The 12,433-nt window shown below is 46.0% G+C and overlaps 1 protein-coding gene across 1 annotated transcript in view; it reads left to right on the top strand.

Moving 5' to 3' along the window:
• Positions 1–12,433, top strand: part of FAM227A (family with sequence similarity 227 member A) — a 44,342-nt gene that overhangs the window by 6,063 nt on the left and 25,846 nt on the right. Inside the window, exons 3-8 of the mRNA XM_068971542.1 lie at positions 555–627; positions 1,230–1,306; positions 3,128–3,274; positions 6,818–6,919; positions 7,442–7,546; positions 10,729–10,852. Coding sequence (XP_068827643.1) covers positions 555–627; positions 1,230–1,306; positions 3,128–3,274; positions 6,818–6,919; positions 7,442–7,546; positions 10,729–10,852 — 628 coding nt within the window. The remainder of the gene's footprint in view (positions 1–554; positions 628–1,229; positions 1,307–3,127; positions 3,275–6,817; positions 6,920–7,441; positions 7,547–10,728; positions 10,853–12,433) is intronic.

Here is a 12,433-nt window from a genome sequence, read left to right as displayed (position 1 = left end):
CTTTTATCAGGGCTGGGGGAGTGGGGAGGAGGAATCAGAGATCAAGAGAAATCTCTTGAGAGGTCAGGGTATGGTGATGATTAATAATAATAATAATAGTTACTCTTTATTAAGCAGCTCCTATCGGAAAGCCTACAGAGTGCTAGTGTTTTAAAACGCATCAGATTCTTTATAGTAGTATCTCAGCCTTATAAGAGCACTGGGAGGTAGGTGTTATTATCCCCCTGTACAGAGGTTAAAACAGCAGCTTGTCGCCCGTGGAGCCATGACTGGAAGCCTGCTCCAGACCCTTGTTCCTCAGGAGTGTGGCCAGGAGGAGGGGCAGCGTGGGAGAAGGTGGGGTGGGGGACGTAGTGGTGGTGACCCTCAGGGGGATGAGGTCAGTGACACACGTGGGCACCAAGGCCCTACCACCTAGCGGGGAGACAGCAAGGCTCTGCCACAAACTTTGCTCCAGGCCTTTTGTGCACTGGCAGGAGAAATGGCCTAGTTCCTGACCCCTGCCCTCCCCTCAGATTTGCACTAAAACCCCTTTTCTTTTTTGGTTTTTGAAGGCAATTGAGAAATATGAGATGGAGAAGAAGGCTTTAAAAAGAGAGCGAAGTCGCGGCGGCTTGGCAGACAGAGGCAAAACTCCTTTCCTGTAGACTTGATGGTGTTTTTGTGGGGTTTGGATTTTTTTTAGTGTCTGAAATGTAATTGAGTAGGGATCCAGAGTTTCAGGTGAGAGTATCTCTGGCCTCTTCTGAGAGAGCCTTTAATCTCACTTCTTGGCATCAGGCAAGGAAGGAGGGACAATGCTATTTCGAGATGACCTGCTGGCGGACACCTTGCACCAGGTGTTTTCATACGGATCCCCTTGTTAAAGCTTCCTAAGACCCCCTACCTGTGAGGCAGCTGCCTTCGAATGTGTTTTATACTTGAGAGAAGGCAAGGGAACCACTTTCCGAGAACCATAAGGCTTGTCCACCGCAGGCCTTAGATTCGCCCCAGACTGACTTCGAAACCCATGTTTTATCTGCTCATCCTGACTGCTTCTCTGAGCTCAAAAGCAGTCTGATCAAATAAGGAGAGGAATCTTAGCAAGTCAGCAACCCAGGCAAACTAATAGTGCATATGCCATCTGGCTGCTCAGGATGAATGAAAAATCACAGGTATGATTACCACACAGCTGTGGGCAGACCCCGTGGTTACTCACATCCTATTTCTCTTCTTTCATTTTCCTGCAGAAAAGAGCGAAGGAAAATCACAGTATATTTGCAAGGGCTCAGAGTTCAGGAATGTCAAATCTTTCATTATCAAAAGGGTAAGGGATCTCTTGCTGGATCGGTTTCTGCTGGGCCTGAACTACATTTTATTCCCAGGGAAAGGCCCCTTGGCACCTGGATGGTAATTATGTAGGAAAATGGCAGAGTACCTGTTTTAGAAAATCTTAACCAATCTTAACGTCCGATTCAATGGACATGAACTTGGGCAAACTCTAGGAGATGGTGAGGGACAGGGAGGCCTGGCATGCTGCAGTCCATGGGATCACAGAGAGTCACGTACAACTTGGTGATTGAACACCACCAATGTATTTTAATACCTTTAGAATTTCTCATAACACCTCAAAAAGGTAGAATCAAGAGGATTCCAGAGGTCAGTTGTCCGTTTATTTTTAGAACTCAGAAGCGGTTTATCCTTAGAAACAATGAGTTCAGCCTCAGTTCACACAGAGCCACCATGCCGCAGAGCTCCCAGGGGTACATTCCCACAGCAGTGGGGGTTTTGTGGGTCACTGCAGACACCCCAGGGAGCTGACAGTCAGGAGCAGTCAGAGGACCCGTCCAGCGCCATGCAGCTTGCTGGTGACAGAGCCCCCTGCCTCTCGCTCAGAGGGGGTCTTGCCCTCTCAGCAGCCTCTCCAGTAGCACTCTGGCCGCATCTCATAGCTGCCCCAGTTAAGATCCTCCTTAAGTGCTGTCGCTTGAGTTGCGTCCGACTCTCTGCGACCCCAGTGAGCCTGTAGCCTGCCAGGCTCCTCCGTCCTTGGGATTTCCCAGGCAAGAACACTGTAATCGGTTGTCTTTTCCTCCTTCAGGGGATCTTCCAGACCCAAGGATCAAACCTGTCTTGACTCCTGCACTGGCAGGCCGGTTCTCTACCACTAGCGCCCTCTGGGAGGCAAGATCCTCCTAAGCTCCCTCTTTAAACTACCCAGCTCATGTGTATTCAAGCCTTTAAATGCTAGAGAATATGTTACCCTTTTTCACCTTATAGCCTGGAAAATTCCCACACAGCATAGAGTCCGATGGTTGTGGGTCTACATCGAAACTGTCATACGACCCGTGATGGTGGCCGAGCAGGTCTAAATGTCCTGTCCAGAGCGGCACAGCCAGTACCTGGGGGAGCTGACATCTGACGCAGAGTCAGTGCAGTTGGTCACTCAGTTCTCCATTGCCAAGGCCATCGCCCAGTTACAGAGGAACTCGGTCCCTCAGGACGTTTCCAGGAGGAGCCTTTGGGTCATGGTTATTGATCTCCTCTTCCTAGTTTTCTGTATTTTTACATTTTTATAGTCATATTTTTATCCTAAAATCCATTTAATGATATATGTTAAGAACCGTAGAGCTGGGGTGGTCATATCCTTTGACCCTAATAGTGCCATTTTGAGAAATTCATGCCCATTTTGAGAAATTGATGCCAAGTAAATAACGTCAAAGAGGTGAACCATGTGGTCCCAGTTAGTAATAATACTAATTTGAACTCATCTGTGAGTAGTTAATTAAATTGTAGCACATCTTAACAAGATATACTACTTTATATGATAAATTTGAAGACAGTGAGACAATGTGAAAAATCTAAGGGGATAAAGCAAGACATAAAAGTGTGTATGCATATATGTATTGTAAAATGATTGAAGTAACACATACGTATTTGTATACATGTGCTCAAAGCCTGAAAGGAAAATAGAAATAATGTAAATATCTGTTGAATAAGAACTGCTGGGATCATGCACGCACTCTCATTCTCTTCAACATTCTCAAAGATTGTTAATATTATCTCCATGATAAAAAGGAGAAGATATTGTGTTGTTTTAAACTGTCAAAATGAGGGACCCCATTTCATATTCTGTTTTTGTCTTTAGAAAACAGCAGATAAAAGTCTCCTGGCAGAGCTGTACCAGTACCCATCCTTTGACGACTCTAAGCCAAACAATCTTCCAAATGGGGTGGACTTCTGTGACTTGGTGGGCAACGTGATCCTGGCTGAGAAAAACCCCCTTAGCGGCAAGGTAAGAAGAGAGAGCCCTCTGGGGCGCCCGCCTGCACAGGACACACCGCTGTCCCAGTCTTACACCCCAGGGAATTGAGTCGGGCAGGGAAGTTGCTGAGGGCCACACAGTTTGCAAGTGACTGAGCTGAGATTAGACCGCCGACGAAACCGGCATCCTTTCTCCCAGTGCTCTGAGCTCCTAACCGTGCTGATCGCGTGACCTGTTAGTGTAGCGTTTTGAGGTCGCGCCCTTGTGATACGTGTTAATTAATGATGCATGTGTTCGTCCTGTTGTCAGTCACTAGGTTGTATATGTGTAACCTTAATTTTTTTCTTAATTAGACAGTAGTTAGAATATTTACTTGCCCCACGGTTACCCCTTGGGGTGAGTCACCAGCTTGGAGAGCCGGGTTCCTTAGAAAGGAGAAAAGTAAAAGTGAAAGTCACTCAGTCGTGTCCGACTCTGCAACCCCACGGACTCTAAAGTCCATGGAATTCTCCAGGCCAGAATACTGGAGTGGGTAGCCATTCCCTTCTCCAGGGGATCTTCCCAACCCAGGGATTGAACCCAGGTCTCCCGCATTGCAGGCAGATTCTTTCCCAGCTGAGCCACAGGGAAGGAGGAAAGGGAATATTCTAAGGCCCAGAAGAGCTTGTGTGTGTGTTAGACAATGCTGGCCCCTCAGGAGCTGGGAAATAGTTGTGAGCAGGGATTGAGAGGGGAGGAGGCCCAGAAAGTTGTTTCAGCCATCTTCCAGCTGTGCCTCAATGCCCCTCACAACTGCACAGCCCCAGGGTCCCCAGAACAGCTGTGACCATTGACCCCTCAGCTCCTAACTAGCTCCCCCCGCACTCCTGGCACCCAGCTTTTCAGTCTCTTCCGTCTGTACTTCTCACTGCTTCAAACCACACCCGCATCTCGCTCTGTCCCGCCTCCCTCTCCTCCTATCCTTTCTCTGCCTTCTTTTCCTCCTCTTCATGATTTTCTCCCTGCTGCCCTCTTTCAGGCTGTGTCTCTACCTCTCTTCCATCTTGCAAGCTGACTTCCTAAGAGCAATGATCTGTTTAGGCCAGTCACTGCCCAGTATGACAGTGGTGTCTGCTGGATTTCCAGCGCCAGGCTCCAGCATGGACTGTGGTCACTAAGCGGATGGCTGCCTTTCACCGGGTGCTGGTGCCCAGGGCAGGCAGTGGGCACCCTGGGATCAGGTCCTGGACCCCTTGCCTTCTTTAGCAGAGAGGTGAAGGAGCAGCAGGCACTCAGAGCATCGTAAGAGATGTTCACTACATGGATTTGTGATAACAAGGACCTGGAAGGCAGTTCATCTTGGAGATTAAGTAGCTGTCTGCGCTCTCGTTTATTCTTCTGTAAATACAATACAGTAGCCTCTACCTTGAAGTATTATTGTAAAATTAAATAATGTACATAAGCACACAACACAGCACTTAGGCATAACTTCTCAAAAAATGATCATTTTTATTATCAATGTTACTAGAAAAGTTTAATGATAGAACATCAGTACAGTCGTTTTTGGTTTATATATCATGGCCACGCTAATGAGTATTTATAAAGAGTGTATTTTAACATACTGTGCTATGACATTAAATGACGTTAAATGAGAAACATCAGTAGGTGAAACTCTGCGGTACAATGTTGTTACGTCAGCACACAGGAATATCTGGGGTGAAACCATTCAGAAATATCACCAGCATTCTCTGAGTGATAAGACGGTAGTTTTTTTCTTTCTTTATTGCAATATAGTTGATTTACAATGTTGTGTTAGTTTCAGGTATACAAGAGTGTAGTTTTTTCTTCTTTCTTTTTCCAAAATTTAAAAGAGAAAGAAAGACATGGAAAACGGATGGTGTGTTTCATGGATCCACTGTTTCTATGCCACCTCCTCCCCATCCTGTACCCTTGACAGGCCCACTGACCCTCTCTGGAACCTGAGCTCTCGTTCCATGTGCTGTGTGGGTGCCCCCAGGATGGTGACTGCTGTGCTAACTAATGTCCCGTTTCTCAGGTCCCCTGGGAAATGTTTTCCTTAGACCTTAATCCCAAGAAAAACTGCATTTCCTGGAATGCTTTTAGTCTTACATCTGACGCTGGCTCCTGCTTTTCTTTGGCTCCCAGGAAACCCAAGACAGATTTGTGCCCTGCCTTTAAAAGGACCCTCTTCCATCCTGCTTGGGGGCCATGCCAAATTTATTTGCCTCCTCAAATCTTCTCCTCCATCCCCTCCCTATGCCCTCAGCGCCCTCAGCAGCCAGCTTTGCCTCTGGCTCAGAGAACCTGGGGGCCACCCCTAGACCGTGAGTTCACTCCTTGAACCCTCACAGCCGTTCTGGAGGTCAGGACTGTCGTCACCATCTCCATTTCCCAGATGAGCGCAGACAGATTCAATAACATTGGGCAGGCCCCTGCAGCCAATTAGTGCAAGAGCTGGACGAGAATCCAGGCAGCGCGGAGTCAGTCTGCGCCCTCCACCCCTCTGACTGTCCTGCCTCTCCAAGGAGACATGAGGAATGGCAGAGAGGACTAAACCGAGTGCAGGGCTCAGAGCGCTGTTTGCTACCAAAGGTAGCTTGCTATGCACTCTGCCCGCAGCTTCTGTGGGCTTGAAGGGACTGCCGATAAGTCCTTCCATTTGTGTCCGGGACACGCTCTGCTCCTCCACATGATGACAGGAGAGGCAGCCCATGCAGCATCTCTGGGGCCAGACTGCCTGCTTTTTGCTTTCTTTTTGTCCACGATATGTGGCGTGTGGGATTCTTAGTTCCCCAACCAGGGATTGAACCCGCGCCCCCTGTATTGGAAGCACCAGGGAAGTCCTAGGCTGCCTGCTTTGGAGGCTCCGCATCTGTATAAGCTTAGGCAAGAATTCTAACCTTTCAGTCCTCACTTCCCTCTTCTGTACACTGGGGATAACAGTTTCATCCTTCACCAGCAACCACAGAGACAGATGGTGAAAAAGTGAGATAAGGAGTGAATAGTGCGAGATACATGGCAGCTGTTCCCTCCTTCCTGAGCCTCCCTCCCGTCCCCACATCCCGCCCCTCCAGATAGTCACAGAGCACCGACCTGAGCTCCCTGTGTTACCGGGCAGCCCCCCACTGCCTATTTTACATGTGGGAGTGTATATACGTCAGTGCTGCTCTCTCAGTGCTTCCCTCTTCTCCCTGCCCCTCTGTGTCACAAGTCTGTGCTCTACGTCTGTGTCTCTGTTCCTGCCCTGCAAATAGGTTCATCAAGATCATTTTTCTAGATTCCATATATACGTATTAATATATGATATTTGTTTTTCTCTTTCTGACTTACTTCACTCTGTATAACAGGCTCTAGGTTTTTTTTTTTTTTCCTAAGTTGACCCCAAAGTATGTTGACTGCAAAGATGATTGGCTGGGAGGTGGTGTGATTAATAACAATAACAAGCCATAGAATGTGGGTGGAAAGGAAGGGTTTGAGTGGAGATGATTATGAATCTGGCTGTAGCTCCAGGTAAATTTCAAAGAATAAATAAATAAATAAGCAGTAATAACATGAATTGTGTTTCTCTTCCAGTCTTTCTGTTCAGGTCGAGAATTAGAGAAGTTTCTCTCTTCCCCTTCTGTAAGAGCTATATGGCTGGATAGCTTCTGGTGGATCTTTCATGAAAGGTACCAGGTAAATGCAAACCGGGTTGCTTCTCTTCCTTGCTTATTTTTCTGTGGGACAAACCCCAGCCTCTTTTTTTGTTTTTAAACCCCGGCCTCTTTAACATGGGTTCTCAGCCCCTCTGATTCCACAGACCACCCATGAGGCGCAGACGCGCCTCATCTGCGCCCTCATCCTTTCCCACCCATGCCTTCTCCAGACACCTTGGGCTGGAAGCATCGCACCATGCCTGCAGCACCCCTGAGCTTTAGGAACTGGCCCCTGTCACGTTGCTGGTCAAGGGCAGGGCAGAGAGCAAAGTCAGGACCTCCTGGCTCAGAGTTTCGGGTGCTTTTCTCAACACCTTGCCTCTCTGTACATGTTCTATAGGTCCTAAAGCAAATTAGTATAGCATTTCATAAATAATATGAGATTAAATACCTTGCGAATAAGATTCCTAAAAATGAGAGAAACACTTAGCTAAGGTTCTCAGCCCTTGACTGTTTCAACAAGTAATTCTTGTAATCCCGTCTCTATTTGTATTCCTGGTAGCCAAAGAAGGAGGTCCAGAACAAGCTGTTTGACCGGATAGCCCAGAACTATGCTTTGCTTTTGTTTTGTGAATCCAGGACCCATTACGAAGAGGCTCTCTTAAAAGTGAGCATCAACCGCTATTTAGGAAAAACAAATCATATTAGACAGCTATTCACTGCTCGTTCCAAGTTAATGTTAATGCCCTTAACATTCTTTCCATAAGAAAGTAATTAGTAGTAAGTTGTGGTATCTTCCTTCATATGCATGCATGCTGCATGCTAAGTTGCTTCAGTTGAGTCTGGCTCTTTGTAACTCTATGGACTGTAGTCTGCCAGGCTCCTCTGTCCTTGTGATTCTCCAGGCAAGAATACTGGAGTGGGTTGCCATTTCCTTCTCCAATGTATGAAAGTGAAAAGTGAAAGTGAAGTCGCTCAGTCATGTCCAACTCTTAGCGACCCCATGGAATGCAGCCTACAAGGCTCCTCCATCCATGGGATTTTTCAGGCAAGAGTACTGGAGTGGGGTGCCATTGCCTTCTCCTTAAAGAAAGCTGAGTGCAGAAGAATTGATGCTTTTGAACTGTGTGTTGGAGAAGACTCTTGAGAGTCCCTTGGACTGCGAGGAGATCAAACCAGTCCATCCTAAAGGAGATCAGTCCTGGGTGTTCATTGGAAGGGCTGATGTTGAAGCTGAAACTCCATACTTTGGCCACCTGATGGGAAGAGCTGACTCATTTGAAAAGACCCTGATGCTGGGAAAGATTGAGGGCAGGAGAAGGGGACGACAGAGGATTAGATGGTGGGATGGCATCACTGACTCAATGGACATGAGTTTGGGTCGGCTCTGGGAGTTGGTGATGGACAGGGAGGCCTGGCATGCTGCAGCTCATGGAGTCGCAAAGAGTCGGACATGACTGAGCGACTGAACTGAACTGAATGCAGCAGTTACAAAAAATAAGGTAGCTCTATATATATTGATTGGATATATTTTAAGTGAGAAACAAAGCAACTTATACAACTCCATATTATAAAAGTATATATATATATATGTATGTGTGCCTATGAGTGGGAAAAAAAGTCTGGAAAAATATTTGCCGAACTCATAGCAATGCTCATCTCTAGGGAATGAAAGTGAAAGTGTTAGTTGCTCAGTCCTATCTGACTGTTTCTGACCCCTTGGACTGTCGCCCACCAGGCTCCTCAGTCCATGGGATTCTCTAGCCAAAAATACTGGAGTGGGTTGCCATTCCCTTCTCCAGGGGATCATCCTGATCCAGGAAAACTCAGGGAATGAGATTATAAGAAACTTCCTTCTCTATTTTATTTATTTCTATAGTGTTTTAATATGTGATTTCAAAATTAGGAATATACATGTATACTTTTTATGTATGTGTGTATGTATATATGTGGGCTTTCCAGGTGGCTCAGTGTTAAAGAATCCACCTGCCAAGCAGAAGACACGGGTTCAGCTCCTGGGTCGGCAAGATCCCCTGGAGAAGGAAATGGCAAGTCACCCCAGTATTCTTGCCTGGGTAATCCCATCAACCGAGGAGCCTGGTAGACTACAGTCCATGGGGCCACAAAGAGTTGAACACGACTTAGTGACTGAACAACAGCATGTATATATATGTGTGTATGTATATTTATATACCCTAAAAGGGTTGCTAGAAGAAAATATGAGTGAACATTTGTATGACTTGAGGATTCGAGGATGGGGAAGGACTTTCTAAATATGACCCCAAGGGAATAACCGTAAAAGACTGATTTAATTATTAATATATAAATTGTTTAAATTACTGCAAAGAGGCAAATGAGAAATTATGCAAAAATACTGTTAGCATATATGCCGCACAACATAAAGAAGTCTTACAAATCAGTAGGGAAAATGGACCAATGGACAAAGTACATAAGCCAGAAATTCACTAGGGAAGAAATACAAATGGGGAAAAAGTTCATCTTTGACAACAATCAAAAATATAAATTAAAACAATAATCATTCAATTCTCCTTTTTACCTGCTAGATTGCATAGATTAAAAAGTGTCACTCCCAGGATTATGAAGGATATAGGGATTTCCCTTGGAGATTCTGAGTGGAAAGTGAATTGATACAGATGTGCTGAAAGGCACTTATACTGATAAAGCGTCTGCTTAACAAGTCACTTAGGCTGTCTGTGTCTCAGTTTCATCATCCATAAAATGGGGATAATATTAATAATGCCTCTCTCACCAAGTTGCCCTAAGGATTAAATGAGATTGTGTTTGTAAGACATCTGACATCACCCAGCACTTGATGGGCCCCCAGTATATAATAGCTGCCATGATTACTATTATTATACCATCTAATGCAAGTCGTAACCTAATAAATAGTAAAAGCTGCTTTCATTCATGCATTCAACAAATTTTTAACTGCCTAATATGCTCCAGATACTGAGCTAACTTCATAAATAAATGTAATTACTCTGCATAATTTGTAATGCAAAGTCTTAAAAATATGACAGTATCTTGTCATGTTTAAGTAAATTTTGAAATGGCCACTCACACAATATTATGAAGGTCACTTTTGAAAAAAAATTCCAAAGAGTTTATAATAACCTGGGGAAGTATTTATGTTATGATGTTAAATGAATAAAGCCAGATATAAATGTATAATTTGAGCCTAGGCATAGCTGAAAAGAAACAGCAGTACCACTTGTGCACTGTGTAAAAAAACTCAGTAAGTAAGACTTAATATTATCTCTGGGATGGAGCAAAATGAGTATGTCAAATGTACTTGTCATCTTTGAGCTACTCTTTGACCAGGTGGTAGAAAGGGCTGAGCCACAGACCATCCATGTGCAGAGGAACTGGAGGAGGGGAAGGTTGTTGGCCAACACAGCACGATGTTTGAGGTGTGGTCTCCACGTAGGATAAGGGGTCCACCTAGATATGTGGCAGCTGCAGATGGAAATTGCTCGCCTCGTGGACTTCCCAGGTAGCACTAGTGTTAAAGAACCCGCTTTCCAATGCAGAAGACGTAAGAGGTGTGGATTCTATCCTGGGGGCAGGAAGCCCCCTGGAAGGAGAAGGCAGTCCACTCCAGCATTCTTGCCTGGAGAATCCCATGGAGAGGAGCCTGGCAGGATACAGTCCATGGTGTCGCAGAGAGTCACATGACTGAAGCGACTGAGCGCGAACGCTAAGCATGTGATCAGCACGGTAGCCCAGTGCCAGGTAGAGCGTTTTATCACAGGTCTTTTCTGCAGTCAGGGGCTCTTTGCTGGGTGTGTAAACATCCAGAATGTTGCCCGGGCTCCTTTTGCCCCCTAGAGGTTGCCATTGCTTCTGAGCAAAGCCCTGTACACCAGCTTCTGCTGCTGTTTCCCTCAGTCCTGGTTCAACACACATGAGTTCAAGTCTGACATCTGCAACACGATGAGCCTATGGATTTCAGGTGAGAGGGGGCTGCTTCCTCCTGGGAAAGCCATTCCAGATACATGTCTTCCACCAGAGCCCAGGTAGGTTCCTGGTTGCCATCATACCTCCTCATTGAGGCAGTTGTCCTTTTCTCTCCTTGACAAGCAGGAAAGTAAAGTGTGCAGTTAGATCCCAAGGAGTACCCGTGAGCCTGCTTCCTCAAGCAGTCTGAGACAGTCCTCATCCCCCTTTGTCCCTGGCTGCATCTGCAGGGAGCAGGTTTCAGCAGTCCTGCCCGTTAACCATGTGCTGTAGGTGGGTGGACCCAGGACCCCCTGCCGTGTGCTGGCCAGGTGGTCCTACCTTCCACCCACCGTGTGACCCCGCATGACCCAGGGTTGTCTCTCTCTCCCGGCAGCACACCGCAGTTCCAGTCTGATGTTTGCTTTTCACCTATTTTTCAGTCTCCTTCCTCACTCGCCCTATCTCAACCCAGATATCTTCTAAAGTCACTGAGAGCTGAGAAGTCCCCTGTGGACTGAGCGCTGCGCTAAGTAAGCACTTTTTACATTTCCTCCTATGTTGAGGATCACTTCCACGTCAGGAGATGTGGTCAAACTCACAGATCTCAGCATACAGTTGTATTTATACCTAAGAATTATTATTGCAATGGAGTGAGGATACATAACCAGATCCTAAGGGGACAGACAGGCAGAGTTTGACGGAATTCACGTGCAGGCTTCCTCCTCCCATTGATGCAGAGCCCCTCATCCCGATGCAATGAACATGTAGCCACACGTGTGTGATGGTTTCTGCCCAGACGTCCACTAGAGAAACAGTGCCCAAAGTTTTTACTGGGGGCTGCTCATATAGGCACCTCTGTCTATCATGTACCAAAATTCCAGGGAAGCAGATGGTTAGCATCAGCTACATTGTTTTATAAGCAGTCTAGGCCCCCTGAGTCATTCGTGTCAGGGAAGAAAATTTCCCCCGGCTTTACTGAGATATAACTGACATATGACATTGTGGAAGTCTAAGGTGTACATTGTGAAGATTTGATACACGTATGTATTGTGAAGGTTTTACCACAAGCAGATTAGTTAACACATCCTTCACCTCACATAATTCCCAGTCCTTTTAATGCATGCAGCATTGAGAGCAGGCATTCAGACCCAGGCGCCCCCACTGTGAAGCTAAGTCTTTGACCACTACACTGTCTCACCTCCCCTTCTGACTCTATCTTTTCTGTTCTTTCTTCCTATTCCCTTTTTTGTCCAAGGCTGTGCCTCCTTCCCCAGTTGACCCCCAGTAATAAGCCTCCTGCCCGCTTACTTTGTCCAGTGGAGACAGGAGCTTGGTATAAGGGCATGAATTTTTTTAAGTAGTCTTTGGGCTTTTCCTTCCTACATCAAAGAAGTGAAGGAGATAGTGGAATTTCTGTACTGTCTGAGGATTCAGACTCCAAGAAATCAAGATTCTGAAACACATGGTTTCCTTAAAAGAAAGGTGTCAGCCCCCTAAGCATCACCATTTGACATTTCAGGCAAAGCTATTTCTGGTACCTAACCAAGTATAATAATATGTTGAACAAAGCTTTACTAAGAGCCTGTTTATCATG

Source organism: Capricornis sumatraensis, chromosome 4, assembly GCF_032405125.1.
Source record: "Capricornis sumatraensis isolate serow.1 chromosome 4, serow.2, whole genome shotgun sequence".
In the NCBI taxonomy this organism is placed as follows: Eukaryota; Metazoa; Chordata; class Mammalia; order Artiodactyla; family Bovidae; genus Capricornis; species Capricornis sumatraensis.
The sequence above is the reverse complement of the archived record's forward strand: the minus strand, read 5'-3'. Positions and strand labels throughout refer to the sequence as shown.